At 40.9% G+C, this 27,948-nt stretch overlaps 1 protein-coding gene across 5 annotated transcripts; it reads right to left on the reverse strand.

The window, feature by feature from the left end:
- Window positions 1–693: 693 nt before the first annotated feature.
- ccdc9 (coiled-coil domain containing 9) lies at window positions 694–27,948 on the reverse strand. Of its 5 annotated transcripts, none has more exons than XM_068712821.1 (16): window positions 27,861–27,948; window positions 26,282–26,334; window positions 25,974–26,078; window positions 24,421–24,561; window positions 18,145–18,819; window positions 16,108–16,191; window positions 15,550–15,714; window positions 15,252–15,433; window positions 14,516–14,589; window positions 13,054–13,098; window positions 10,550–10,670; window positions 9,510–9,636; window positions 8,377–8,974; window positions 8,051–8,251; window positions 6,524–6,682; window positions 694–3,466 (listed from the first exon to the last, which is right to left on the reverse strand). In XM_068712821.1, the coding sequence occupies exons 2-16, from the start codon at window positions 26,282–26,284 to the stop codon at window positions 3,462–3,464; spliced, it is 2,685 nt and encodes an 894-aa protein (XP_068568922.1). In that variant the 5' UTR covers window positions 26,285–26,334; window positions 27,861–27,948; the 3' UTR covers window positions 694–3,461. The 5 variants fall into 5 exon arrangements, with proteins under 5 accessions (XP_068568922.1, XP_068568931.1, XP_068568913.1 ...); XM_068712830.1 differs by having other exon boundaries at window positions 14,516–14,577; window positions 24,412–24,561; XM_068712812.1 differs by having other exon boundaries at window positions 24,412–24,561.

The following is a 27,948-nucleotide window of genomic DNA, read 5'->3' on the forward strand; positions in this document are numbered from 1 at the left end:
AAGACCGGAGAGATGCGGTGTTCATCCACAAATTATCACCGCCTCTGATTTTCTCCTCCAGCCTGCACAAATGTGCACGACAGCGGGTCGCGACTGAGGGCATACGAGCGACATCAAAATGGTATAAAAAGCTTTCCCTACACAGATGAGTCATCGGCTGCAGCCGTAGAACGTATGGGCTGCGCATTGAGCGACGTTAACGGGATGAAAAGAAGAGCTATGGGCCATTCTTCTTGTCCTGCAGCAGCCTGCAAGGTCAATATCGTGCACAACACGAGGTTCAAACACAAAAAGACGGCACTCTGGGTATTCAATATGTGCACGAGGCAGAATGCTTTAAATTGCCTGGTGAGCGGGACATAAATTCATGCGTCTCTGTGGTGGATGACTAGATGAGCAGCGAGGTTAGTGGATGTAATCATCTGCCTCCAGCTTTAAGAAACGTCTTCCACCTCACACTGAACATTATTTCTATTTCTTAGAAACTGAAGTGCCTTCTCTTCCCTTCCAGTGGAGAACAAGTGATGCAGTGCCCTCTAGGGTGCCCTTCCTGTGGAGAAAATGCAACGAACTGCACTCTGGGTGCCTCACATGCTACAACACTCATGCTGGCGTCTCTCCTCCATGCAGCTGGCGCTCTTTTTATCTGTTTAGTCTCACACCTACAGAAGAAATCAGACACAACTTCAGACATCAGAGAAATACATTTATTGGCTAAATGAGAGGAACAAAAACTGATAAGCAACGGTGTGCTTTACAAGCATCAGGGCTCTTTTTCTATCTGATGTATGCGCTGACTAGGGACATTTATTTCATCAACGGCTTTGACAACATTAAAAAGCTACAATTTTGGATTCATGCTGGTCCTGATAATCTTTATGAAAACGGCTGCACGCCTCAATTCCAAAAAGGACAAACGTTTTTTGTTCTCAAAGCAATTTCATGTATTAATCAGGAAGACATTGTAGAAATGGATGTATATAGAAATATACCCTGCCTTAGTTACAATCCATCATCGACGCTCAGAGAAACAAACATCGATGTGCAAAAAAATCTTATGTCTTTTCATAGCTCACAAGCTACATTTTGCACAAACAACTAACAGTGGAATGTTCTTTTCCATTTAAAAACTGTACATATTGCAGTTCCTTTCAATCCAAAAGCATAATTTTTTTCCCTCCAATACAGAAAACAAAAAGCATTAAAGCAATCCATTACTCCCAGTGTCCACAGGCATGATTCAAAGACAAACTAAAAGCCCTTAGTCTGCTGAGGTATCAATGAAGGCTTTCATTCCAAAATAAACTCATTACTCAAGTAGTAATTCATGATACTACTTTAATGCAGGTCTGTCTTTCCAAATAAGAGCCAAGTATATCCTTTAATTAAACACGGCTGTTCAAAAATAACTATATTTAACGTAAAGCCAAAAACACTCCATGTACCATGACGCTATTTTGGAATGAGACCCTTGATTAAAAACAATAAGGGCCAGTGTGTCCCTTAAAGAGCACTTCAGACAGATATGAACAGATTTCTCTGTAGAACTAATGATTCACAAAATGACAGCAGTCTGCGTCAGAGAAAAAATCAAATGTTTTCCAATTGTGACGCACAATTATATAACTAAAACAGCAAACGGACCGCCGCCTCGAAGTACATAACTGGTATTTTGATAGATTTGAGACGAGGCGGAGGTCACATGGTGTTTTGTCAAAGTGCCCTCAGGCAACACACCTGATCCTTGAAGTTAATCCGAGTGGAAGCTTCGGCAATGTCTGATCGCTGAAGTCAGTTACTCTACAACAGCAGGCCTGCACAGCTGGCTCTGATGCAAAACAAAACATAACGTACACTTAGAACATCACGATCTATCTGCAGTGAAGCTCATGGTAACAGTCGGGCTGAAGGATTCTTAGTTTTGAAGGATCTTTAGTGTCCAGATGTCTTTATAAAATAATGAAATGGAGCCTGTGGGTCCGATATGAAGAACAAATAAAAACAGATGGACCCACTAAACATTCTTACTATGGACCTAAGAAACTGGCAAAGCAATTCATAATGAAAGAGGATTGGCCCGCCCCTCGAACGCAGAATGGCGCAGCATCAGTCAGCTCCGCTCCATAGACTCTTATGTAGTCGTTTCTGGTTTTCTTCCTCTTCAGGCTGGTTTGGTGGATTTGGAGCTAGTCCTTGTTAAACGTTGCTTAATAGTGATGCTCGTTATCCAGAGAGGTTTGAAGGAGATATACGCTACTGAATGTATACACATGCTGCTATCGTATTTTAACGATTGTATCCGGGAATTAAAAAATGTAAAGAGTAAAATCCTTTTGTGATTTTACTCTTCAACAAAATGATCTCTTTAGGTTCCTTTCATAATGTTGTCAGATGCTTATAATTATCGAGCACTTGTGAGGTAGTGGTTCACACGGATGTGTAATGGTTGGCTTTAGCTTCTATTATTGTATTTTTAACCTGTTTTTGCTACCGAGTCAGTTCGACAGCCTGGATATATCCTTCAAACACATATTGTAGACCCTTCTGTCTGCTACTCTCTGAAATTGCTTTTGTTTTTCCAAAAATTAGATAACTGTATTCAGGGAGGGCAGTTGGTGAGTAGCAGCTCACTGGGACTGTTCTCAGCGAAGGGTGAATTCCACTGATGTTACACACGAGTCTGTTCACCGGAGCTGGAGAGTACCTCTGCCTATGTGGAACAAAAGCTGTGTAAAATCTGATTATCTGCCTGAGACCACTCGTTAATTCATCGGTTAACTCATTGATGAAGTGATCATTTCCCAACAGAAATTAGCCACGTTTGTTTCGTTCCTGAAAAAGCTAAGCAGTATGTTTAAAACAAACAAAGATATTGACCTCCAAACTGGTCAGCTGAAAGCCTTTTATAAACCGACACGCACATCACCTAAAACACTTCCAACAGCTCACTGACGGGTCAGCCAATTCCAGCTTCCAGGCTCAAATTCATAAACTTAAAATCTCAGAAGGAAAATTTTGCACATTGCCAAATGTAAAGTTCTGAGCGTGTAAAAGTGATTTTACGTAAATTATCTTGGAGTGAAAACATATCTACATGTGGACAAAATCGGATCAAGCTTAATTTTCCCAGTGCAGAAAACCTCAACACCCCACAGTGAGAACAAAACATAAAAGATAAAAAATAAAACAGCCAATGAAGGAGATTTTACTCTTCATACTTAACAGAGTGAGTCAAAACATGGCGGCGGCCCAGAGGTGATCAGAACCACTGATCCAAAAGAAACAGCTGAGCAAGAGCGCTGAAAAGAGGCCAGCGCTGCACAGCCCCTCCTCCTCATGATGGTAGTCATTTCTTTTCTTTAGATGTGTGGTGGCCACTCCAATGACGAGTAGTATGATGCTCTTCATCCTTCTCCTCTTTCCATCCGCAGCAGAAATGAGTCTCTTTGTCCCCAGCAGCTTCAGCCTGTTGATGCAAACACAGGGAGGAAGTGATGGTGCATGTGAGTGCTGGATGTAGTTATCCAAAGATCATCACGGTAAACATGAAGCGTGCACACGAGAGGCCTGGGGGGCCTCAATATTTCTTAAAAGTTTGACATTTTGGGAAATGCACTGAAACTTGGGTTTCAATATGTTCCAAGTTATCCTCGGTTTAAATCAGTAAAAAAAATAATCTGAAGAAATGACCGTTTTACAAAATGAGAAATAACTTGTTAGTGAGCTGTAGAGGTGCTGATAGATAGCCTGGATCAGTTTGAAGTTAACACAATCAGCCTGTTTCCCCTTGATTCTGTGTGCTAAGCTGCTCGCTGCAGCATCATATTTAGCACACAGACATGACAGCCAATACTTTCCTATTGATAAATACAAATAAACTAATCTACAGTAAGTGATGGTCCAGTGAAAGTGGACCTGAAAGTACACATTTTTGGATGAAGCTAGTGGAGGATGATTAGTTTTTCTTTACATCTGCCCATTTTTTCCCATCATGCTTTCGTTTTCTGAATTTGAACACTAAGAGTGAACTTGTGCTTTTTAATAGGGGTGTTGGCTGGTACTTGAGTGTCCACTGTGGAGACTCACAAGCATCACAAGATTTAATTCTATCAGACTTCAAACGGTCGGCGTTCTGTCTGCCTGATCATCTGTTCAGCAGGCAGCAGCTCATTTCCTCTGGAAAGCCTTTTAAAAACATAATTGTGTTTCTAATTTCCCTGGTTTCCTGATCTCCACCCCGATACCAACACACACGATAACACAAGTGTGTGTGTGTGTGTGTGTGTGTGTGTGTGTGTGTGCGCATGACACAAACACACACAATGCCCGCATGAGCTCATCTGGCCGCTGCTGATTATGAGTCATAGGAGGAAGAATAGATGCAATCAGTGGACAAAAGACGACAACAGATATCTTTCCTTACCAGTAAAATGCTTCTGTTCCACTGAACATCAGAAATTAAGAATAAGAATTTCAAAATGTTTCAGCCTCTAGTCTTAGGCACTACTGCCTTCGGCTTTGCTTTTTTACACTGAACCAAATAATATCAGCATATTGCTTAGAGATGGGACGATCCCAACCGATATCGCTATCGGGTTCCAATATGACATCATTTTACAGACATCAGGTCACATGTACTGGACACAATTTGTAGAGGCCACTGAAAAATGTACTTTAACGACCTAAATTATATCGCTGGTCACTCACTCCTTCACTAATTAGGGTCAAACTAGTCTTCCGGTTCTCTTTAAAGGGAATGTTCTGCATGTTTTATGTGGATGTCCAATCAGAGTTGATGGTAAATGTAGTCAATTAAAGCCATAAATTCCTTATTGGACATCCACATAAAAAGGTGCAGATATTCCCCTTTAATGAAGCCATGTAGCTGAAACGTGTCATTTTAATTCTCAATTTTAGGATTACTGGGGTTCATATTTTAAGTGCAAGGAAAGACTCATTCAGTCTTTTTCTTTCTTTCCTTCCATTTCTGATGTTTTAACTTGGTGAATCTAAGCAGCACAGTAATATTCTAACTTCAACATTTTCACACTCTGGCGAGCTTACATTTGGAACAAGTTGATCAAAATTAATTTGTTTTCTAAAACTTAGCCATTAGCCAAAGTGATAACACCACTAATGACTGGACTTCCTCATCCAGTTTGTGGTTTATTCACTTCTAGACCGCTGTGTGCAGAATGAGGATGATTGTAAGCAGGGCGAGTGGTTCCTATTCCCACTGGTGAAAATGTACACGCTGATGAATCTTGGTTCCATGAGGGGCATTTGTATCGAAGTGGCTGATTCTACTGTATCAACCGAAATAACAATAAGGCAACAATGAGTTTGCATTGGATTAAGAACAACTTGAGTTTTTTTAAAAGGTTGTCTCCGTTTGTTTTTTTGGAGTCAATATTATTAAATTCATTTTTAGGAAAAAGCATGAACACACTTTAAGCCAACAGTGCCATTAAACTGGTCTGTGCAGAGAAACCAGTTAAAAAGGTTGAGTTCTGACAGGAAGGCATGAATCATAAGGAGCTCAGCAGGAAGCAGATTGGAGTTTTTCATTTTTCATGCATCCCTCTTGGAACTGATTTCCTTCTCTGAGGTGCTTGATAAATACGGTTGTGTCGATCTCCAGTTTGGCTCTGCTAAGATACATGTTGTCATCGATGTTGGCCGAGGCATCGCCCTCTCAATCTGTGCACCATCTTAAGTCCAGATTTGTTTGAGACATTCAAAGGCGGCTCTTTCCAGTTAACTCCTCGAGTTTTAAACAACAGGATGCAGTCGTATATTTAATTTGTGACTTTACAAATTTTGATAGATAATGTGGAATGGTAATTTGGTTTGCTTGGTAGGGCAGTTTAGCTTGAGATATCTGGTTCCCAGGGTGCCTTGAATGTTCAGAAAACAGGCTCACATTTCACTTTGATACCGTTTTTCCTCTCCTCAGCAAAGTGATTTACAAACTTGCCATTACAGCAAGGTTTGGCCATGCGGTGATTCAAGTACTGTCATCACAGCCACAGATTGATGAAAAACAAATGTTTTACATGAGGAAGATGAGAACGCGAGGAGGAAGGATAAGGGCAGTATACACAGTGAGTAAATACAACAAAGATGATTAAAGGAGGTGGAGTTAGTGCTAGTACAGTCCATCACAGTAGGAGCAGGAAGACAGTCAGGAGGAGTTTCAAACAGGAAGTAGGGTCTCGATTGGTTGGCGGAGGCCCATGTCAGATCCAAAAACCAGGCAAACTGCTTGGTGAGTGTATAAATATGTCTTTGGATTTGCCATGCCACCAAACAGCTCCCACCATTATTAATTTAGAGATGGAAGGAAAAGAAAGAGGAAAGAAAGTGAAGTGGGCGGGAGAACCACAACAAGGACAACGAAGACGAGGATATCGAACAAACGGATAAATAAAATAAGACCGAGCGAAGTGCGAGAGGGCGTTAGAAGTGTACAGGGGTTTCTTACAGTAAGGCACAGTCTCAAAGTCACTGATATGGACCGCACCTGAGGACGTCGACTCAGAGGACGACTCAACTTCCTCTGCTGTTTGAGCAGCGTCGGTCCCAGCGGCCGTCGTGTCGTCATCTTTCCCTTCTTCCGATTCAGAGGAGCTATCGTCAACCTCCAGGGCGGCTGGAGAGGGAGGGGTGTCCAGTTTGTCCTCTGTCAGAGAGAAAAAGGTGACAACATTTCAGCGACTGATCCATTCCATTGATCTCTTCAATGGGTTTTTTTTACCCTCAAATAGCACTTGATCAACCACTTTGGTCTAGACCAGGGGTGGGCAATTATCTGTCCCAAGGGGCCACATGAGAAACAGGGACTGTTGTGGAGGATTGGACAATGGACTGAACTCAATCCTGCTCAATATTACTCCACCTCTTTATAAAAAGTAAATTGAATGGTTTTGATAAGTACTGTACTTATGTACAAATTCAAGGTACTTTACTTGAGTGTTTCCATTTTATTCAACTTTGTACTTTCACTCCACTACATGTCAGAGGGAGATATTGTACTTTTTACTCCACTACATTTGTCTGGCAGCTTTAGTTACTTTGCACATTATCATTTTTCAAACCTTTCCTAACTACCCAAACTGAACAACAGAGTATAAAGGAGTTAAAATAAGCTCCACCTGAAACATCTGCAGCAGTAATAATGATCCAAACAAATATACATTTGTAATATCAATATATAATAGTAAAACACTGACAGGGATCATGTTTCTGATACATTAGTACCTTTATTAGTATTGTTTGTTGTCCAATGACTTAATTTTCAGTGTTTTAGTTCAGTGAATGAGTGCACTGGAGTCAGGTTGAATTTTGTGAGGATATGAGACAGCAAACAGGCCGGATATGGCCCGTTGGCCGTACAATGCCCAGGTCTGGTCTAGACGGAGATATCTTAACAAATATTGGATAGATTGCCTTGAAAGTTTGTTCAGACGTCCGTGGTGACCAGACTGTGGTAAACGTCACCATGACACACATTTGTGGTTCAGAGTGACATACTGGATGGACTGTCATAATAGTTGGTCCACACATTCATGTCCCCCCTCAATATGAACTTTAAGAACTTGAGTGGATGTTTAACATTATACACCTGCAAAACCTTATTTTCCTTGGGAGCAAACAGTTGCTTATTTATACAACCAGCAGTTAGAGAGCAACATGCTGATTAATTTGAAGTCTTTGTGTTGGTTTCCACCTGATGAATGTTAGTCCAATATCCCCACCTGTTAGCTCTGATTTATGTCTCTGCTGTCTGCTGAGCAGAAAGTGTACATGAATTTTTTTCAGCATTTTCTCTGTAAATAGCTTCCTGCTGAGGCCCAAAATGCTGTGAGAGCAGTAAGAGTCAGCCTGAACAATGAGCTGTTGTTACATTGGATTTCTAAAAATGTTGATCATAACATCAGTGAGTTAGCATTTAAATCAAAGCACCACTCTGCCAAAGTACAGCCTCAGAAAGCTGCTAGCATGACTGCAGACTTTTAGCCGTGTTTAGTTTATTTGAGGTTTCTATTACCTTGTGATGGAGCAGCAGGTGTATCCTGGTCCACCGTCACGGCAGCCTTGCTGACCTCAGAGAGGGAGGGGCAAGAAACCTCAGAAGGGGCGGGGTCAGATGGTGGTGCAACGGGGGAGTCTGTGGGGACGGACTCTGGTTCTGACACTATCACAGTCTGCTGGGCTTCAGTATTTTGTGAAGGAGAGGAGACGTCTATGGCTGAATATGAAAGGGGGGGGAGATTAAGAATAAGGAAGAAGAAAAAGTAGAGATAAGACGAGCTAAGACAAGAAGTCAAGCAGAGAAAAATCAGAGTTAAAGACAACTGGGTTAAAGTATCCTACCCGTATCCTCCTCTTTCTGTGGCTCAGCAGGTTCATTGGAGCTGACAACTTGGCTCTCCATCGCCACCTTCTCCTCCTCCCCCTCCTCCTCATCTTCCTCCTCCTCCTCTTCTTCCTCCTCCTCCTCCTCCTCCTCTTCTTCCTCTTCCTCTTCTTCCTCTTCCTCCTCCTCCTCCTTCTTCTTCTGGGGTGGGCTGGCCTCCACGCTGGGAGGTTTCAGTGGGCTCTCCCCTCCCATGCTGCTGCGGGGTGACTGCATCTCCATCTCCTCCCCCCAGTCGGATACAGGCTGGTGGCTCTCCAGAGGGAAGAAGGGGCTGAGGGGCTTGCCTCCCTCCGGGGACGCCTGAACTGCTGCCGGGGGTGGGATGTGGACCTTGGGCCTGGGAGGCCTCTGATCTTTGGGGCTTCCTGCTGATGTCGGTCGAAAACGAGGTGGGGGAGAAGTAGGGGAGTTGTCTTTGCTCTTGGCTGGCTTCTCCTTTCCGATGTCTTTCTTCTCGTCGCGTTCCAAGTCGCTCCCTTCGTCGTCTTCTCCGTCGCTGGCATCCTCCCATTCTTCTTCATCATCTTCTCCGTTTCCGTTCTTTGGCTCTGCCTGAGAAAAGATTTGAAGAGGTTTATGGGAATGTAATTGAAAAGAGTTTGCAATCTAAAAACCTGCAACAAGAGTTTTTGGGAGCAGCAAAATAGGCTGTTGATTCAATGAACATGTTTGCATACAGGTTGTCAATTTACACAATCACCATTTAAATCACTTCTTTGTTGAGCTTTTAGGTTTGGTCTCTACCAACTATCTGGCCAAGTAGCTGCTAAACGCTGCACTATGTTCACCAGCTAGTTTCTAACTGTGTCTCTCTGCTGTTTGTGCAGCAGTACAGTAGGTTTTAACGCTATCAGAGCTGGAAGACACTGAAACGTCCTAAAGAGTTAGGGGGAACTGCAGAGTTGGGTGAATTAATCTTTCTCATTTTAAATGTGTCAATTATCTAAAGCACTTTTTTCATGAAATAATGTCTTTGAGTTCCACTTTTTCAGGATTTTACTTTGTTCTAAATTAAATGTATATCAATCGGTTCCCTGCCTGGGTCTGACTCCAGCATGCATTATTAATACAGATCAAGCTCCTCTACCTTCTGTGCTGCGGGAGGTTTGTTCTTTTCTTCCTCTTTCTCCTTCTTTTTAGTCTTCTCCTCTCTCTTCATCTTGTCCTCCTTCTCCTCCTCTTCCTTTTCTCCTTCCCAGCGGTTATCATGCATGCTGTCAAAAGGAATCAAAACACATCAACTTTGGAAGCAGCAAACTCCAAATAACAACTAACAAAGAAAGATATCAAGTCTCCCCAAAAACACACACAATGCATTTTACAAAGTAAACAAATCAAGGAAGAACAAAAACACATCTGGTTCGCTCGCCAACATCCAGAACTCCCTGATGTCCTGTACCATATTCCAGTACTCCGATCTTGTACTTAAGTAAAAGTAGCAATACTACAGTGTAAAAATACTTTTACTTAAGCAAAGTTCTAAATGCAGAACTTTTACATTTAACAAAGTAAAAAGTAATAACATTAAAAAAAAATACTTAAAAGTACCAAAAGTACTCATTGTGCAGAATGGCCCAATTTATAATAATATTTATTATATTACATTATAAATAAGACTGCGTTTTAATTTTGCAGCTGGTAAAGGTGGAGCTAACTTTATTACTTTATACACTGCTGGGTAACTTAACTTGCAATATATCATAATTTGGTTTATTTCTATTTTGTATTAATAACCCTAATCTGCAAAGTAACTAGAATTTTCAGACATATCTAATGCGGTAAAAGTACAACAGAGTAGAAATATAAGTGGCATAAAATGGAAATACTCAAATGAAGTACAAGTAACCTGAAGTACAGCACTTGAGTAAATGCACTTGGTTACATTCCCCCACTGCCAGATTCACAATAGCAAGCCAACAAACGGAAACTATCAATAAATCAACTTTGACAATAATAATCAAACGTTACGGGTGATAAAGCAACACCTTCACCATCCTATCGGTTCTACAGCAGACATGTCTGAGCATGAACAGATCATCTTTGGTACAGACTGAGCATGAACAGATCATCTTTGGTACAGACTGAGCATGAACAGATCATCTTTGGTACAGACTGTGATGGATTTACCTGTAGCTCGGTTTCTGTCCTCGGCCTCTCCCTCCTCCCCGGTCGCCTCGCTGCCCCGGGGTCCTGCCCTGGGACAGGAAGTCACCAAATGTTGACGCTTTCGGAGGCCGCTTGCTGTCGTCTAGGGAAAAAAAATAAAATATTGATGGCGAGTGTAAATCATATCGTTGTGGGACACAATGGTGAATTCAAGAGGAGAGGGACTGAAAGATGGGAAAATAAATGGTGGACGTGTGTGGTCAGAGTGGAGGGGAAATACTTTACAGGAAGTGATACGTAAAGGGAGTTATTAAGAGGCAAGAACCACAATTCATGATCCAGACAGTGAGTCAATAAGTCAAGTATCATGACATTTTATGTATAAATTTGCAAATGAGCCATTATCTAATTTAGGATGAATCTACAAACATAAATAGACAAAGTAGTAAAATAATAAAAAAAAATGTTCTGTGAAATAACCCCAAATCTCAAAATTCATCACTGAATGAAAAACGTTTTGCATTTTGTTTTGAGTAATTAGTTAAAAAAAAAAAATAAATAAATCAGTTGCAGTCTAGGAGTTGATGTGTTATGTAACATCAGAGAGCACACTTGTGTGACAGCAGCTGTCCTGCAGTGTCAAACTGCCTCAGAGTCCATATGAACTCTGGGACGAGGTCAAACGTCTGTCCGTTAGCTAGTGGGTGATGGACGGCACAGAGGAGGACGGAAGGAGAGGAGGACTCACAGATTTAAAAGAGGGAAAAGAGCTAAAGACTGGCTTCCATGATACTGTGTGCAACAGAGAAAATCTTTTTAAGCCCCTTTAAAAAAGGACAAACATTACAGTTATGAAAATGCTGAAACAGCAAAAAACATGGGCTGCGTTCAAGTAAAGGGCAGCATAGGGTGTAATTTAAACATGAAAAGTCAAGTATACGACATGCTGAAGGTTCATTTGGTAGTGGAGGTCGACATTGAATGTTCCTGACGTGGCGAATCATTTTGTTTTTATATAAATAAAATAATCAGGAATGACAAAAAGACAACAAAGAACTATTTAAAATGACGCAAAAACATTAGTTGTGGAGTGGTACATTGTCCACCTAAGAAGCTGTGAAAACCACATTAGTGGGTTGTAAATTAGTACATGAATGGAAAGATCTCTTCATCTCTCCACTTATGTCATTGTGGACGAAAACGATAGAAGATGAAATGAGAAAACATACCAGTATGGGAGGGATGTGACGGAGAGAGTGATAGTGAAAATGATTGAGAGAGGAAAGTAAATAAAAAGCAAAAATGAGAGAAATAGAAAAGATGAGCAGTCAATGGAGAGATGAACAGAAGCAAGAGGGAAAGGAAAGTAAACCAAAGAAATGTGTGGGAATGAAACCCGTCAGTTCAGGAACGATGTGGGAGGAGGAGGAGAGAGGATGGGGGAAGAAATGAGAGAGAAGGTCAGAGGAGATGCAGAGACAAAAAATTTAAAAAAAAAGTACAAAAGAAATGAAGGGATCAGTGAGGATGATGAAGAGATTGAACACAGCACCCTGGGGCTGTGAACAGGACACTCAAGTCATTCCAGAAATTAGAAATAGAGGAGAAAAAAGGAAACACGCGCACACACACACACACACACACACACACACACACACACACACACGCCAAAGCGAGTGCATGCTTTAATGTGGGGCAGGTGTAATATCATAATCTGTAACGTACTCCAGTCAGACACAAAGAAATACAGAAACCGGGACTGAACAGCTGTTAGGAATCATTTTCGGCTTTTGTTTGAACTTTCTTGCCACAGAAAGAGGCGAACATCCCCCTCGAGGTACTCAGAGAAGGCGACACAAGCACTAAGAAATATTTTAACAACACTGTCACACATTTGAGTTTTGTGTGTGTGCAGTCAGAACCTTTCAAAGCATTACTGATGAGCAGATGTTTACAGATGCTCGCCCAATTCCAAAGCAAAACCCTGAGAAGAACTGGACGGTGTTTGTGGTCAAAGCTCACTTTCACTCTACTGTTTTTTGTGACAAAAATGGCTAAAATTTAAACAAGGCCTGTTAATGTGCAGCACAAGGCCCAAATCCAGGGGATTTGCAGGACAATGAAGACTTTGTAAGAGCTTTTAAAGCCCTAAAATATAAAATGGGAAGAATATTCTGCAATTAAAAAAGAAAAGTATTTACTGTACATGTGCATTTGTGTTTAGTCAAATGTTTTGCACACGACATGTTCGGTTATGTGCACATTCTATACTTTTAAAAACTGAACTGAAAAACTATTCAGGTTGTAAGTTTTTGATACTTAAACATACTCACATGGTGATACATACAGTAAGTGCAAACTACAATTAAATCATATTAATAATAGTAAACTATGTTGATGAAAATTATAAATACAACTGTTTTTTTTAATGACCGACTGGTTTTGGATGCAGCTGTTGTGCTTCAGACAGACACAAATGGAAACAAAATAAAAAACACACACAATGTCCCATGCTGTGGTCTAACCTGAGGCCCTGCCCCGAGGCTCTGTTCGAGAGTTACGCCCCCGGACTGCAGAGAGGACACACACAAACACATTACAGTATGTACCCAACCAAACCTATCCAATTGTTGAGTTGCATGCATGCATTTGAAAATATACAATTGTCAAAACTGTCTTCACTTCCATTAAACTATAGTTTGAAATGGCACATAAGATTATTTTTGTTAGCGTCTCACTCTAAACGCCTTAGTTTGAATCTTTTTTATCTTTCACATGTCAATCAGTTCAGAGTGACTCTTGTGCTCTTTAAATGTGTATTAGAAAAGAAGAGCAGCAATAAAGATGCAAGGCCCTTTGAACAGAGTTTGACTTGTGTCGTGGGATTACTACGGTCCCACAGTGAATTATTTTATCATCCGGATGACTGCCTGGAATTAAAAACATGCATGAGCAAAATTATGTCATAATAAAGCTCCCGTGTAAGGACACTGTAAGGAGACGACTTCAGAGTCTCAATGTGCCTCGAGAACCACTCGAAGAACAGATTGCTTGTTAAGCGGCCCGTACGAGTCATTTAGGAGAACCTGCTGCATTCAACAATTTTCTCATAATTTGAATTTTCTCTTAGGACGAACAATTTACAGATGATCCAGACCTGTTGTAGGAGTCATATCATCAGTCTGCTGTTATCCAAACCTAACTTTTTCAATAATTAATTATATTTCAATACTTTGAAGCAATTTGGGGTTTGAAAAACATAAATTGCATTTCATAAACATGCTGACATCTTGTTTAAATTATATAATTCTAATATAATCTAAATGTATCCATTTGGACTAACAAAATCCTTAATTTAAAGTGGCTATTGATGCTATTGTATAACACTACAATATTAATTTAAACATATTACTCCTGTTGCAGTCATCGATCGCCTTGCTGTGGCGAGACGTTATATGGAATCCTTTCTCTTTTATTTCAGTGACAGTACCGGCCTCAGGTGACACGGCATGATATCCATTTTAAAATAAAAGATAATAATTTGGTGTTTATTTAATAAAGACTGGTTCATAATGGTCGGAGCTATTTGTTCACTTGTTGTTATTACTGTAACTTTACTTCACTGAGAGGGACTCAATTGGCACCATTAAAGGAAAAAATAGGGTCCTACTGAAAGCTCCTCTCAGCACGACTGCATCTTGAAGGTTGATTTGGACTCTGGGGAAATACAGCGAGCATTTACATAACGAGCTTAATCAACTGTCATTTACATAACAGCCTTAATTAGCCGGAGGAAGGAGGTTGTGTGGTGTGTGTTTACGATGTGTCTACGAGACGACGTGACGGAGTGACGTAATGTCAGACGAGCGGATGGATACATGCGATGGAGGTGATGTCATCGTCCTGTGTGTGAGTGAGTGAGTGAGTGAGTGAGTGAGTGAGTGAGTGAGTGTGAGAGTGAGAGAGAGAGTGAGTGTGTAGACTTACCTCTCTTGCCGCCTTGCTCGGGTGAGATGCCCTCTGAGGCCACATATGGGTCCTCCTTGAACCTGTGAAAAAGGCTGCAGGGTTAGAAACACATCAAACATCAGTGCGTCCTTCTCGTCACTCCTGTCAGCTGGAATAAAGATGACGAAAAACACTTTCTATCGTCCTAACCTGCCCTCATTCCAGAGATGGAGGAAGCATTCAGATCCTTTACTTTTGAAGAAGTATTAATACCACACTACAAAAATACTCCATCATAAGTTAAACTCCTGCATTAAAAAGGGGAGTTTAAGCGAAAGTATGTCAGTATAATCAGCTAAATGTAATTAAAGTATAAAAATGTCCCATGTGACTGTGACTACTATTATATATTGCATGTGGCTACAGTTTAGAACAAATATTTAAAGTGTTCCTCTAGGTTCTGTGAAGTGATAATTATCTGGTACTCAATGTATGAGTTCAGCAGACTCCTTTTACCATTTTCTGACATCTCATCTCATCTTCAACCGCTTATTCTGACATGTAAAACAATTAATTAGTAAATCGAGAAAGATACCGGCCAGATTAATTGATAATGAAAAGAATTGTAAGTTGCAGCACTAGATCAAAGAAATCAAGTATACAGCAAATTCTTAAATCAGCCGCCGCTCTGCAATGCAACGCGTTTCAAGCTGCTCCTCCTCAGACAGCATCACACAAATCTGTTCAAACTAAGGTTCAATATTGTCTTCCTCACATGTTCTCTGTCTTCTGTGCATCCCACTCTCGTCTCCACTGGCCCGTGGCGTTACGATGGCGTGCTAGTCTCTCCTCGTCAATCTCCTCACGCTCCTTCTTCCAGCGCAGGTACTCTGCTCTCTCCCGGCCGGTCATGGACATGGTCATGTCCATGGAGCCTTTCGGTCCAGGCCTTCGACTCTACAAAGACAACAGGTGTTACAAAGTGAGGAAAATGAATAATGCTGCAGCAGAAAGTACAAGACTGGGTGGCTGTTAAAAGCCACAGGACCTTTTCCAAGAACCACATTACTCACAGTCCACTCTTTCTCCAGTTCGGCTCCTGTCTTCACGTTATCAAAGTCCAGCCCTCCCCAGTTCCGGACGTGTCTCCTGCTGCCCTCTTTGCGGTCTATGTCTGGCGCCGGGCCTGAACGTCTCGGGTCGTCCAGGAAGTTACGGAGCGGCTTGTCTCCATCCGGCTAAGGAGAAGATTCATTAATGTACAACTCTGCCACATTTGACGTGTCCTCCATGTTCATTTTGACCACAGACCAAGCAAAGCCTATACAAATAAAGCCTATGGGAGGTTAGCAGATAATACATCTGGGATCACTTTGAGAAAGAAAAGGGAAATATGATTCATCCATGATTTAATAAAGGATTTTTATGTTTTTATTCAGACTGCCAGCTACTAGGACTAGAAATCATTTTTTTATTTTTGAGGAAATATGAGTGTTTCAAGTTGATCAATAAAGCTGAAATCTGAGAGTCTAAGAAGACAGGAGACAGGAATCTTGGATGGTTTTGCACAACAGATCAATACCATCTGATGAGATATAAAATAAATAATCTGTAAACAGTAACTCTCATACCCGCTGTCCTCTCTCATACTCTGCTATTTTCTCCATCTCTTCATTCATCATCTCAATGTTCTGTCGCCTCTTTTCCGCCCATTCCTGTCCAAAAAAACCAACAAAGGACTGCATCATTAGTGACAGATCACAATTTTACAACTACAAGACATTAATATTGGCACTCAGACCAAAAACAGAAAGGATTAAACAATGGGAAAGTTCACAACTGCAAAAAATGATATATGATAATGATATATGATAATGATAATGATATAGCAACTCCGCTTGTTGTAAAAATAAGTCTGGTTGTATAGAAGTCTATGAGAAAATGACTACTTCTCTACTGATTTATTACCTCTGTAAACATAGTAAACATGAGTTTATGGTCTCAATCTCTAGTTTCAAGTCTTCTTCAATACAACATGATGTTCATTTAGTATATTATGATCAATTCAGAGTCAAATAGACCATAAAGAACAGCATGCTTTAGGGCGGGGCTACACGGTGATTGACAGGTCGCTGCTGCTACCAGAGATGTATACGTCGTCACTACGTCCCTCCAAATATGGTCACCTCCGTTCACTTCTTGCAAAACCCAAGACAGCAACTATAAATATGTCAAACTCGAGGCTTTGAAACAGCAGTCACAAACCAAGCGAGTGACATCACGACAACTACGTCCACTTCTTTTATACAGTCTATGGTTGACACCAAAGCCACGGGCCTGGTTCCTTCAAATGAATGAGGAATGGTTTGTCTTTTTGCTTTTTTTAAATACAGGAGTCTAAGGTCATAACAAACCACTTTCCCTCTCAGGTAAACTGATGAGAGAGGATTCCAAAAAAATAAAGAAAATACCATCAGGTGAATAATGAAAATTATAATTCTGCTCTTCCCCAGTTTCACGGTGACTTCATTTCAATCAATTAAGTTTAGAAGCTTTAAGAATAGTAGTTCATCCACACTAGGGCTGGGCGGTATACCGGTTCAACCGGTATACCGGTTTTAATTTTCCGTATGATATGAATTTTTCATATACCGTCATAACCGACTGCGGTATAGCCGGAACAACTGCTGTCACTCTTCAACAGGAAGCAAAATATATTGTTCGCCGTTAAAAGTGCTACGGTCGGAGCTACTTATGTAGTGAGAGGGACCCCTACATTATGGTTATAACTTTACAACACAACAATTAATAACCCACAACTAACGCTCTTTAAAAGGAAAACACCACGGCACACAACAGTTTGTGACACTAATAATTGTACATTTATAAAATTTCACCGCCGAACAGCATGCTGGGTACAGCTCGGTAGCTAGCCGTTAGCACAACAGTCTGCAAACAGCTGGGAGAGGCTCCGTCGCGTTACTTAAAGAACAGAACAGAGCGATGCAGGATGAACAAAGACAGACCGGCGATGCGCCAATAGAGTCTGTGCCCAAGAGAGGAGCTGTGTCTGCTGTTTGGAAGTGTTTTAGTTTGAAAAAAATCCAACGTTTTGCGAGTTTGGAGCCACTGTTGTTGCCGCTGGTGGTGAAAACGTGAGTTATTTTCATGTGTGTAATAGATGCAATCTGAAATATACACCTTGTCATATTTTAATGTTTGTTAAATTATCAGTAGTGATAACTAAATTATATTCTTATTATAGATATTACAAACAAAAACACTTTAAAAAAATCTAAATATTTTTTTTTTTTGCTTTTTGGGGTATTTTAGTTAGACACATATGCAATGCTGATTACCTTCTAATATGTGTGGTATTTGTTATAAATGGATGTTGGTACATAGAGGGTGATAAGAAGCTGTACTTGGAGGGTCTTCGGACCCAGGGGAATGTAGGTGAAGGAAGCAGGAAAAGACAGAAGACATGCCACACAAACAGCTGTTCACCGCTCACTGCCAGCCGGTTCTTGTGTTAAAAATGTCAATAATTTTTGGCGTTAATTAGTTAATATATTAACGTGAAAAAAATACCGTGATACCGGTATAATCTTAGAAAATACCGTGATATACATTTTTGGTCATACCGCCCAGCCCTAATCCACACTCACCTTGGATTTCCTGTCTATGCCACCTGGTGTCCCACCTGGTGTCCCTCCTGGTGTCCCTCCTGGTGTCCCTCCTGGTGTCCCTCCTGGTGTCCCTCCTCCACTGCCGCCTCCTTCTCTGCCTCCTTCTCCGCCTCCACCACCTCCGCCTCCTCCTCCTCTTCCCCTCCTTCCTCCTCTGCGGCCTGGTCCTCCTGACTCCCCAGGTTCTCCATGTCTGGGTGTCCGAGGTTCCCATTCTCTTCTCTCCTGGCGGACGCCTCCTCCTCTCTGACCTCCCCGACCCATTCGTCCCGACCCCGTCCTCCTGGGGGGGCTGTGGCCATCACTTGGCCCTCCCCGGTTGCTGTCGTTCGGCCCTCCTCTGTGGCCACCATCATTTGGCCTCCCTCTGTGGCCGCCGTCGCTCGGCCACCGGCCACCATCGTTCGGACCCCCTCGGTGGCCGCCATCGTTGGGACCTCCTCTGTGGCAGCCATCGTTGGGACCTCCTCTGTGGCCGCCATCGTTCGAACCTCCTCTGTGGCTGCCATCGTTCGGACCTCCTCTATGGCCGCCATCATTCGGACCTCCTCGGTGGCCGCCATCGTTCGGACCTCCTCGGTGGCCTTCGCTTTCCTCTGATGTTTTCCGGCCGTGGGGCGTTCCAGCTTTCCAGTCGTTTACGACTCTCTTGTCCTGCAGGAAACACACAGTAATTACAGCATGGACAATAGGTCAGTATGTGGAGCAGGGAGTCTCAACATGGCGGTCAGGAACTTCAGGGGTCATAAAAGAAATCCTTGCCTGGTCAGAAGATTATTAGGATAGCTTGTTTTGGGTCACTTAAACCAAAACATGTTGTAAATCACTGTAAATCATCTGTGCACATGTTACAGGTACCAGGATTAGTACCAAATAGCCAGATGATAGTTTCCGCCAGCCCAACTGCGAACAGGACACATGAATGACAGGGCAACTTCAGTGTCTGTTCACTTCGCCTCGCTCAGCAGAATGAGATTTATTTACCATACTCAAAAACAGAATTTGCAAAACATATGGTAGAACACATTTTAACAGTATTAGACAATATCACAATATACACATGAAATGTTCATTGAGCCAAAAACAATACTTTAGACGGACGTGACGGTGTGGCACCATTTTCGCTAACGCGGCACACCGGACAATCAAACTAGACACCCACACAAACACATTCATCTATATATTTACATACATCCATCTCCTAGCTACCTAGACAGTATGTTCATCCAAACAGACTCATCCAGCTTGGATTAATTCCTCACCCACCTGCGAACAGGACACATGAATGACAGGGCAACTTCAGCATCTGTTCACTTCGCCTCGCTCAGCAGAATGAGGAAACAGCCTTGCGAAGTTATCGTCGTAAAATCTTGCCCAAAGCAAAAAGCACCACTCTGCCCCCTGCTGGCTACAGGGTAGAATGTACATTCTATACAAAGTGAAGGCATGTTATTCACGATTAAAACTATTGCCAGAATAGACTAGTGTGCTTACTGTAAAAACATGTTGGCTGTACATCAAACTAAATACATTCACACACATGTGCAAACACATTGGTGGGTGTCACACACAGGACTGCTCTATCATACTCTATTCTAGATGGTATTCGGCTGGTAATGAAGTGGTAAATCTCTGAGTTCTGAAAATCTAGCAGCCAATTGCAAATGGGGAGGGGAAGAAAAAGTATTACCTGTCCTGAATTTAACGTCTGTACTTAATTTAAACACACTCAATCTCCTCAATCTGAAGAATTGGTGCCATATAAAAAGTACAAATGACTAATCAGGGCTGTGGACTATGCAAAACTACAACATGATGAAAACAGAGAGAAAAAAGCAAAGACTGTTCATCAGTTTTTCAAGGAGCTATTTAAGCTCAGGGATCAGGAGACTGTTGAACAGACTAATGAACCAAATTTGACCTTTTGACTTTAATGAATATCCATTTAGACGGGTACACATGTGGAGCAGATGCCCCCCTGTTGCCCTTCAGGCCCATCTGTCTTGTAACATTTGCAGGTTGAACTCCAGGGGTCTGCAGTCACAATTTTGAGGCAATTTCGAACTCAGCATGAGCCGACGGCACCATTACACCAGAGTCCACCTCTTGGACCTGAGCTGCCCTGCTGCAGCCGGCTGATTAGAAACATGCAAAGAGTTTTAATCGCTACCATCCTCATTCAACTGTATGTTCAAACAGCTTTTTTTAAAAGCAGATATTTTTCTTCACTGCTCTCATTGTGTCGTTTTTTGGCCGCAGCAGACAGCTGTTTTCCAAATCCACTGTACACTACCTGCTCAGTCGCAAACAACAGACACACAGCAAGAGCATTTTTTTACATCTATAGTTTATTTGTCCTGGTTCGAATCAGGCAGCAAGCTCTAAATCAGGCGGCAAGCTCCGGTTCTGCTGAGTGAAGCTGATACAGAAGTGTCTTAAAACTTGCATTCTCTCTACTGACCAGCAGGGGACGAAAAGAAGTCTGATTGTATAGAAGTCTATGAACAAAATGACTCTACTTCTCACTTGATTTATTGTCTCAGTAAACATGTAAACATGAGTTTATGGTCTCAACCTCTAGTTTCAAGTCTTCAAGCTAAGTATGTTTTATGGCGGGCTTACTGTGATTGACAGGTCGCTGCTGCTACCAGAGCCGTATACGACGTCTCTACGTCACTCCTCCGCATTCCAAATATGGTAACTTCTGTTCATTGGTTGTGACATGGCGACGGACGTATTCCAAGATAGCGACGGCGAAACCGCCAAACTCGAGGCTTCATAACTGCAGTCCACAAACTAATGGGTGACGTCACGATGACTACACCCACTTCTTGTATTATGAAGGCAAATCACTGTCAAAATCCGTGAGCGCAAATGAGATCCACGGGCGCGCACAAATCAAACAGCCGCGCGCGTATTTTACTTTGAGAGCGCTTTTACATCCCCGCGCGAGCGAGGGAGAGACTATCGCTCGCTCGCGAAACTTTACTCTGCTCGCTCGCGAAACTATACGTTTTGATTGAAATTATTTGAACCTGAAGTTCAAGTTATGGTCTTGAACATTGAAAAATACAACAATGTATTCAAAATAAAAATAAGTGAATGAAAACATTTTTTGGGTTGAATATAATTTTGATTCAGTTCTGGAATTTTTTTGAATACATTTATTTTTTTCATTTTTCACTTTTCATATATATACCACGATAACTATGATTGAACACCTTCTATACACCATATTCACGTGAATGCAGTGGGGGAAAACTGAGCGCCAGCTATCCTGAAGGAAAAAAAAATACTGCTCACTCGCTCGCAGTTTTTCTTTTTGACAGTAAGTGGGCGAACCCAGTCTCCGTTGTATCTCTACATCTATTGGTTACAATCCTCGTCTTTGGATAGACCGAATATCACTGTGACACAGACGCTAGGTCTGTTAGAAGTGGTTTTCAATCCGCCACTAACTCCACTACTCAGAATGTTCTACATTTGTCTGACAGGTTTTGTAAACTTTTCAGACTGTAGAGGCTGATGTAATACAAATTATGTTAATAGAGTTTTGAAATATAATAATTAAAAATGTGTTTATCTTGTAAATGTCAAGTTGCTCAGATTGGTTTAAATTCACTCATTCTATTAGAGACAATGTGTGTTTGACAGTCAAACCTCTTGTGACAAACAGCTCAAAGAAGCTCTTTGATTTTAATTGATTAAAACATGATGTTATCATATTTAATCATACTGGTGTGTTTACAGAAGAGATATAATGTAGTTGTATATAATATGAGCAACAATTTGGACCCGCTCAAGGATCTGTAGCCAAGATTAGGGACCACTGTTTCTATATTAACTGTTTATCCAACTTAAATCACTGACAAGTAATTAGTGGATGAAAAAGTATTCAGATCCTTCACTGCAGTAAACGTACTAATACTGATGAAACAATCCATTACGAGTAAATACCTGCATTCAAAACCTTAGTCAAGTATGTTATTATCAGCAAAATGTACTTTAAGTGCAGAAAGTAAAAGTACCCGTGCAGTAAGATGTACATTATTACTGCACGGGTAGTGCAATCTGAAAATCTCTGAAAATCTGAGTCAGTGTCACAGTGATATCCGGTCTATCCAAAGACGAGGATTATAACCAATTAGATGTAGAGACTGGGTCCGCCCACTTACTGTCAAAAAGAAAAACTGCGAGCGAGCAGAGTAAAGTTTAGCAAGCGAGTGACAGTCCCTCTCCCTCGCTCGCGCGAGAGGGACTTTTGCTCGCGGAGTGATGTACAAGCGCTCGACAAAATAAAATATGCGCGCGGCTGTTTGATTTGCGCCCGCGCGTGAATCTCATTTGCGCTCTCAAATTTTGACAGTGATTTGCTTTCATATTGTGTACAGTCTATGATCTGAATCAGGGACCAATTTGTTACAATGTTGCATATTGCCTTCAGTTTAATTTTGTGTTTCAACTGCAACATTTACAAGTGCACCAACATTTGCGATTTGCAAGAAACTGTTCTTAATTGGTCAGCATTTTCCATGCGTGCTTCTAATGTTAAAATATATACGCGTTGTTCGAGTGTTATCATTTCTCATTCAACATTTCAGTTACAAAAATTGCTTTCACACCGTTTTTTTTCTCTCCTTGATATAATTTCTCAGAATGCGCAAAAAAAGCTTCATGTGAAGCCAAAATCACTCCGGCTGCCCTTCTTTTTTTATTTTAGGGAAGTTGACGAGAACGGAGCTCACAATGTGATCCGTTTGTGTTAATATAGTGCTGCTGGTACACTGTGATGCATTTAAACAATTTGCTGTACAGGATACCAGATATAAAAGACTGAACTGAATTATACACTGAACAGGAAGAGTTGGATAACCAATTAAAGAGCTTGTTTTACAGGATATAATCTGCTGGTACAACATTATGTTGCTATAACAGGTGCAATCATCTCAAATTGGCTGACCAACAGATGAAAGCAATCCGCTCATCAACTCTCTTATGCTAACTGTTCGTATTTTCAGACTGTGTCATGTTTTCATTTTGTGCCAACAGCATGATTGCTTTTTTTTATGCCATTTTCTCAGACAGTATATTTTCTACATACAGTATAGAGTTGATAGTTTTGCTAACAATATTGCTGGTTTTATTGGGCCATTACAGGCAATGTGGCAAATTACTCAGCAGGACTACTTCATGGCAAAACTGGAGGCGGGTCTTGTCTCAATGTGATGTGCATTTAAATCACAGAGAACCAAGAACAGACATTGACATCTGTTAACTTTTTCTCTGAATGTAGAATTAATTAATTCAGCCTCCAGAACTACTATATTAAATAATTTATCAATATCAAAATGTACATATACTGTGATAGAATATGATCAGTGTACATTACCATTAAATACACAATGATTCTTAAAGCTTTTCATCCCGACAGGTTTACTGACTTTTACATCACTGCAGCTCAGAAACAACTTGAGGCGACTTGGTGATAAGAACTGAAAATATAAACTAAACCGTCTGTTGTCTTTGCTAAGAAAAATAATCCACTGTTCATCCATATTTTCCCATTTAAAAAAATATTTCTATTAAAACCTCATTGGCTACTTTTCTCTGCTTTGGCAGCAATTTTATTTAGCTGCATCAAACATTCATCAGAAATAATTGTTATTCTAACTATGTTATCATATTGTTTATAGTTCACCTAGTTGAATATCCTCTTTTGCTGTTTTTTTTAAGCAGAGTTTATTACAGATATTGCAGATTCAGTACATTTTTATGAAGTAATATATTCATGGTTCTGATGATGTTGTATGTATTATATGTATGCACTTTTTTTGTATGCTGCAGATAGGCTTTTATGTATATTAATACAAATATATAAATCCCAAATGCAACGGTCGGCCTACGCATGCAACAAGCAGTGGGCAGAGGACAGATGCATGATGGGTAGACTGGCAGGCGTTTGGTTGGTAAACTGATAAACACAGTAATGAGAATCTGTCAGTTTATAAGCTGCATCTTCTGTCTGCAGATCATCATAAACCAGATAAAGATGTTATCATTTTTACAGCCATCGAAGCAACACCAAATGATGGAAAGACACGTCATGGCTCTTCTACAACTCATCTGTTCTGAGGCTGTTATGTCACCGTTTTAGTGGATGATAGTGTGCATCTGTGTGATTAGGAGTAAAAACGTAGAAAAAGTACCAGGATTAAAAAAAAGATTAAGATCCACATCACGCCTTACCCCCGTCACCTTAGAAAGGTCGACTGTGACAGTGAAGTTTTCTTTGTCCGTCTTCCTCTTGTCCGTCTCAGGCTCATGGGGGCGGGGCTTCCGGGGTGTTGTCACGGCAATTCCCTCCTGCTCTGCCTTCTTCTTGTCTTCCTCTATTTCCTGTTGAGATCAGGCGACCGAATGAGTGAGCTGAGACTACAGCCGGGGTTAGGGCTGTGGACTCTGGATTATGTCACATTTTAGATTTCTATTTAACTTGAATTGGCCGTGTCACTCTAAAGTCAGAGTTTGATTCGAATGAATCAGCATATTGTATAATTTCAGGATAGTAAAAAGTTACAGGGATGTTTTGTATATTAATTGCAAAACAAGTACACTAAGACCATTAGTATGTATTCACTGTATACATTAGTATGGAACATGGACACATTAAATGAGGTCAACGCCATTTTCTGTGAAATTTTGGAGGTACCACTGTGCTGCTTTCCAACCACACACTTGATATGTCAGGTAGAAGAAATGGTAATTGTTAAATAGAGTAATACCATGGTTGCAGAGATTTTTTTCCAAAATATTTTAAGTTGTGTCAATACAACGGTTTCTCTCCTCAGACCATCTGCCAATCCTAAGTGCAGATCAAGAACCTGTGCTCCCCAAATTAAACATCTGTAATCCACGCTGTGTGGAACTTACTGGGACCGTGACTGAATGATGGCAGAGAGACATGTTTAATAAATGACACTGGTAAAGAAACTGTATTAAAAGGAGCAGTGTGTAGGATTTAGTGGCATCTAGTGGTGAGGTTGCAGATTGCAGCCAACTCAATACTCTGCCGACTCCTTCCTTTCCAAGCACGTAGAGAACTACCGTGGCCTTCACGCAACAGAAAACTGCAAAAGGGTCCCTCTAATTTCAGTGTTTGATTTGTCCGTTCTGGGCTACCGTAGAAACATGGCGGTGCAACATGGCGGACTCAGTGAAGAGGACCTGATCCCTATGTAGATATGAATGGCTCATTCTCAGCCAAATAAAACAACGATTCTTAGTTTCAGGTCATTATATATAAATGAAAACAGTTGTGATTATATTCCATTTCTTCCAACAAATCCCCCGAAAACCTACACACTGTTCCTTTAACTGCAGCCTGTTTACATCACGACTGATACCTGATCTGCTTAAGAAGGTCAGTATCAGCACCTGTCCCCAGAAAATAATTACAAATGCAAATACTTTGTGTGGTGGAACAAGACTTATACCCAATATCGGTTATTATATAGGTGTGGACTTGCAATGCAAAAAACGTTCTATAGTGAAAAATGTGACCTTTAATAACAGTTTAAAACATATTTCTTCATAAAGCTTTCCACTAAGCTCAGAGATATTTTCTTGATCTTTTGAAGGCCACGCTGGTTCTAACATGTAATATGACAACCATTAAAGTCATGTGCACATTATGATTTGTCTACGATATCCTCAGTTATCTTTTAGCATCCTCTAGTAGTACCACTAACTTGATGGGTTGATACAAAAGATACATTTTGTGTGCGTTTGTGTGTAAAAGTACTCCGTACCTGGTACCTCTTGACCAGAGCTTCATTCTTCTTCCTCAGAGCTTCGATTCGCCTGTCCAACTCGGCATCCTTCTCCTCCTTAGTCTTGAGATCCAGCGCTGAAGACTGGCACACAGATGATGATGAGGAGGGTTAGGAGAGCAATGAAGTGAGGAAGAGGCCAGTCTGTCCCTCCATATTCTTATTTAATAGACATTATGTAAAGACAGCTGTGTTTTAGCTTTGGCATCTTCCCGCCTGTATGAACCCAACTTCACCAGAGCCGACAATATTTTATTCACAGTCATTTGTTTCTCCCTCTTACTTACCATAGCTGCCGCTGACTTGTCTTCATACACAGGTGGCCAACTGCTTGTTCCTCCTGTGGGGAGGAAGACGAAGAGGATGAAGATGATGCTACGGTGGAATTTTTAAAGCAGCCCCCTTCACACAGAATTGTGTTTTGCTTAATGTTCACGTGGATGTTTGAGCATCAATTTACAGAGTTTGAATCTAGAAGACCGTTTTCACGTTCAGCTGCAGAAGGATAATATAATAATATTATACAAGATAATATTTTTGTGTGGAAAAACTATTACACATCACTATATTTATATTAGTATTTACACTTTATTGTGACTTTACCCCAATAATATACTTTTACTTACCGTTTTGTTACTTTACAAGATTGCTGTTTATAATATAGTTCATTAATTTTGTCTATCACAAAACATCTCTACCTATATTTAACTTCTGTATTATTTTGTGTCTTAGGTTCTAGTATTTTACTAGCGTGATTCTTTTTAAATATATTTATTTGAACATAGTTGGAGGGATCTAAAATGGGGGGGATCTAAAATGTTTAGTTCTTCTATGTAATAATTGTGCATATAACAAACAACTTGATACTTCAAGCAGAGTGTTTTCTATGTCCTAACAACATGTATGAGGTGATCTTTAAAATCTAATAAACAATTCTAGTTATTTCCTTAACAAAATACTAAATATTTGTTGTTTACAGCATAAGAAATGTGACTTCCCCATATGTTCTATGACAGAAACAACAAACATTGAATGGCTCCCCACGTGCAATATGATGGCTGTCCTCATGAGGTCAAATCAACAGAATCTTGTGAAATAATATCGTTCATACTTGTGCAACAACAACATTCATTCTAGATTATTATTTTAGAACATGTTTTGACGGCTGTGGATGCTTGTTTGCTAAAGTTGTTTTGTCTTTTGTGGTGTTTTTCCTTCGTCTTAAGATAGCACTGATCACGAGTAGCACGTTTCTGTATTCTGTACAATGACAATAAAGGCTTTCCATTTCAATCGTTGAGGGAAAATTATGATAAAAAACCACAGATTAATCAATTATCTACTAAATAAATGGCGGTCCCTCTTGGCTCCGGTCTTAATGGTCGACCCCTCTTTCCTTTGTGGCGTGACTAATCAATGTTACAGCTAATCACAGGTGAGGTTACAGCCAGATAGGTAGGTAGGTAGGTAGGTAGGTAGGTAGGTAGGTAGTGGTGTGTGTCTGAGAGAGAAAGAGTGAGTGGAACCCAAATGAATAAATCCTACATGCGTTTCTAAAGCTTCTGTAAGCGTATTAGAGCTGCAGCGGACATAATATAAGTTACCCGAGTCTCAACGAGCAACCACGATACACAGCACGCAGACAGCACGTGACGTTAAACCCTTACAAACAGTTGTATTAATCAGTTTTATTTTACTCTGCTGGGAGGTAATGTAGGCACACTGAGCCATGTCTGCTCCGGTACAAAGCGCCGAAAACCCCCACGAAGGAAACACACCACACCACACCACCGACACGACCGACACACAACGAAACGGCCAAATAAACCCGTACGAGCGTTTAAGCACCACTTTGTTTGTTTTTACCTGTATTGGAAGGAGTAGTAAAGACTGTAAAGAGCAATGTTTGGACTCGTTGCTCTCTGCCAATTCCTGCGCCTCAATGTGCCCTCAT

Source organism: Cebidichthys violaceus, unplaced genomic scaffold, assembly GCF_023349555.1.
Source record: "Cebidichthys violaceus isolate CVI_PGR_0920_01 unplaced genomic scaffold, fCebVio1.0.p SCAF_1, whole genome shotgun sequence".
In the NCBI taxonomy this organism is placed as follows: domain Eukaryota; kingdom Metazoa; phylum Chordata; class Actinopteri; order Perciformes; family Stichaeidae; genus Cebidichthys; species Cebidichthys violaceus.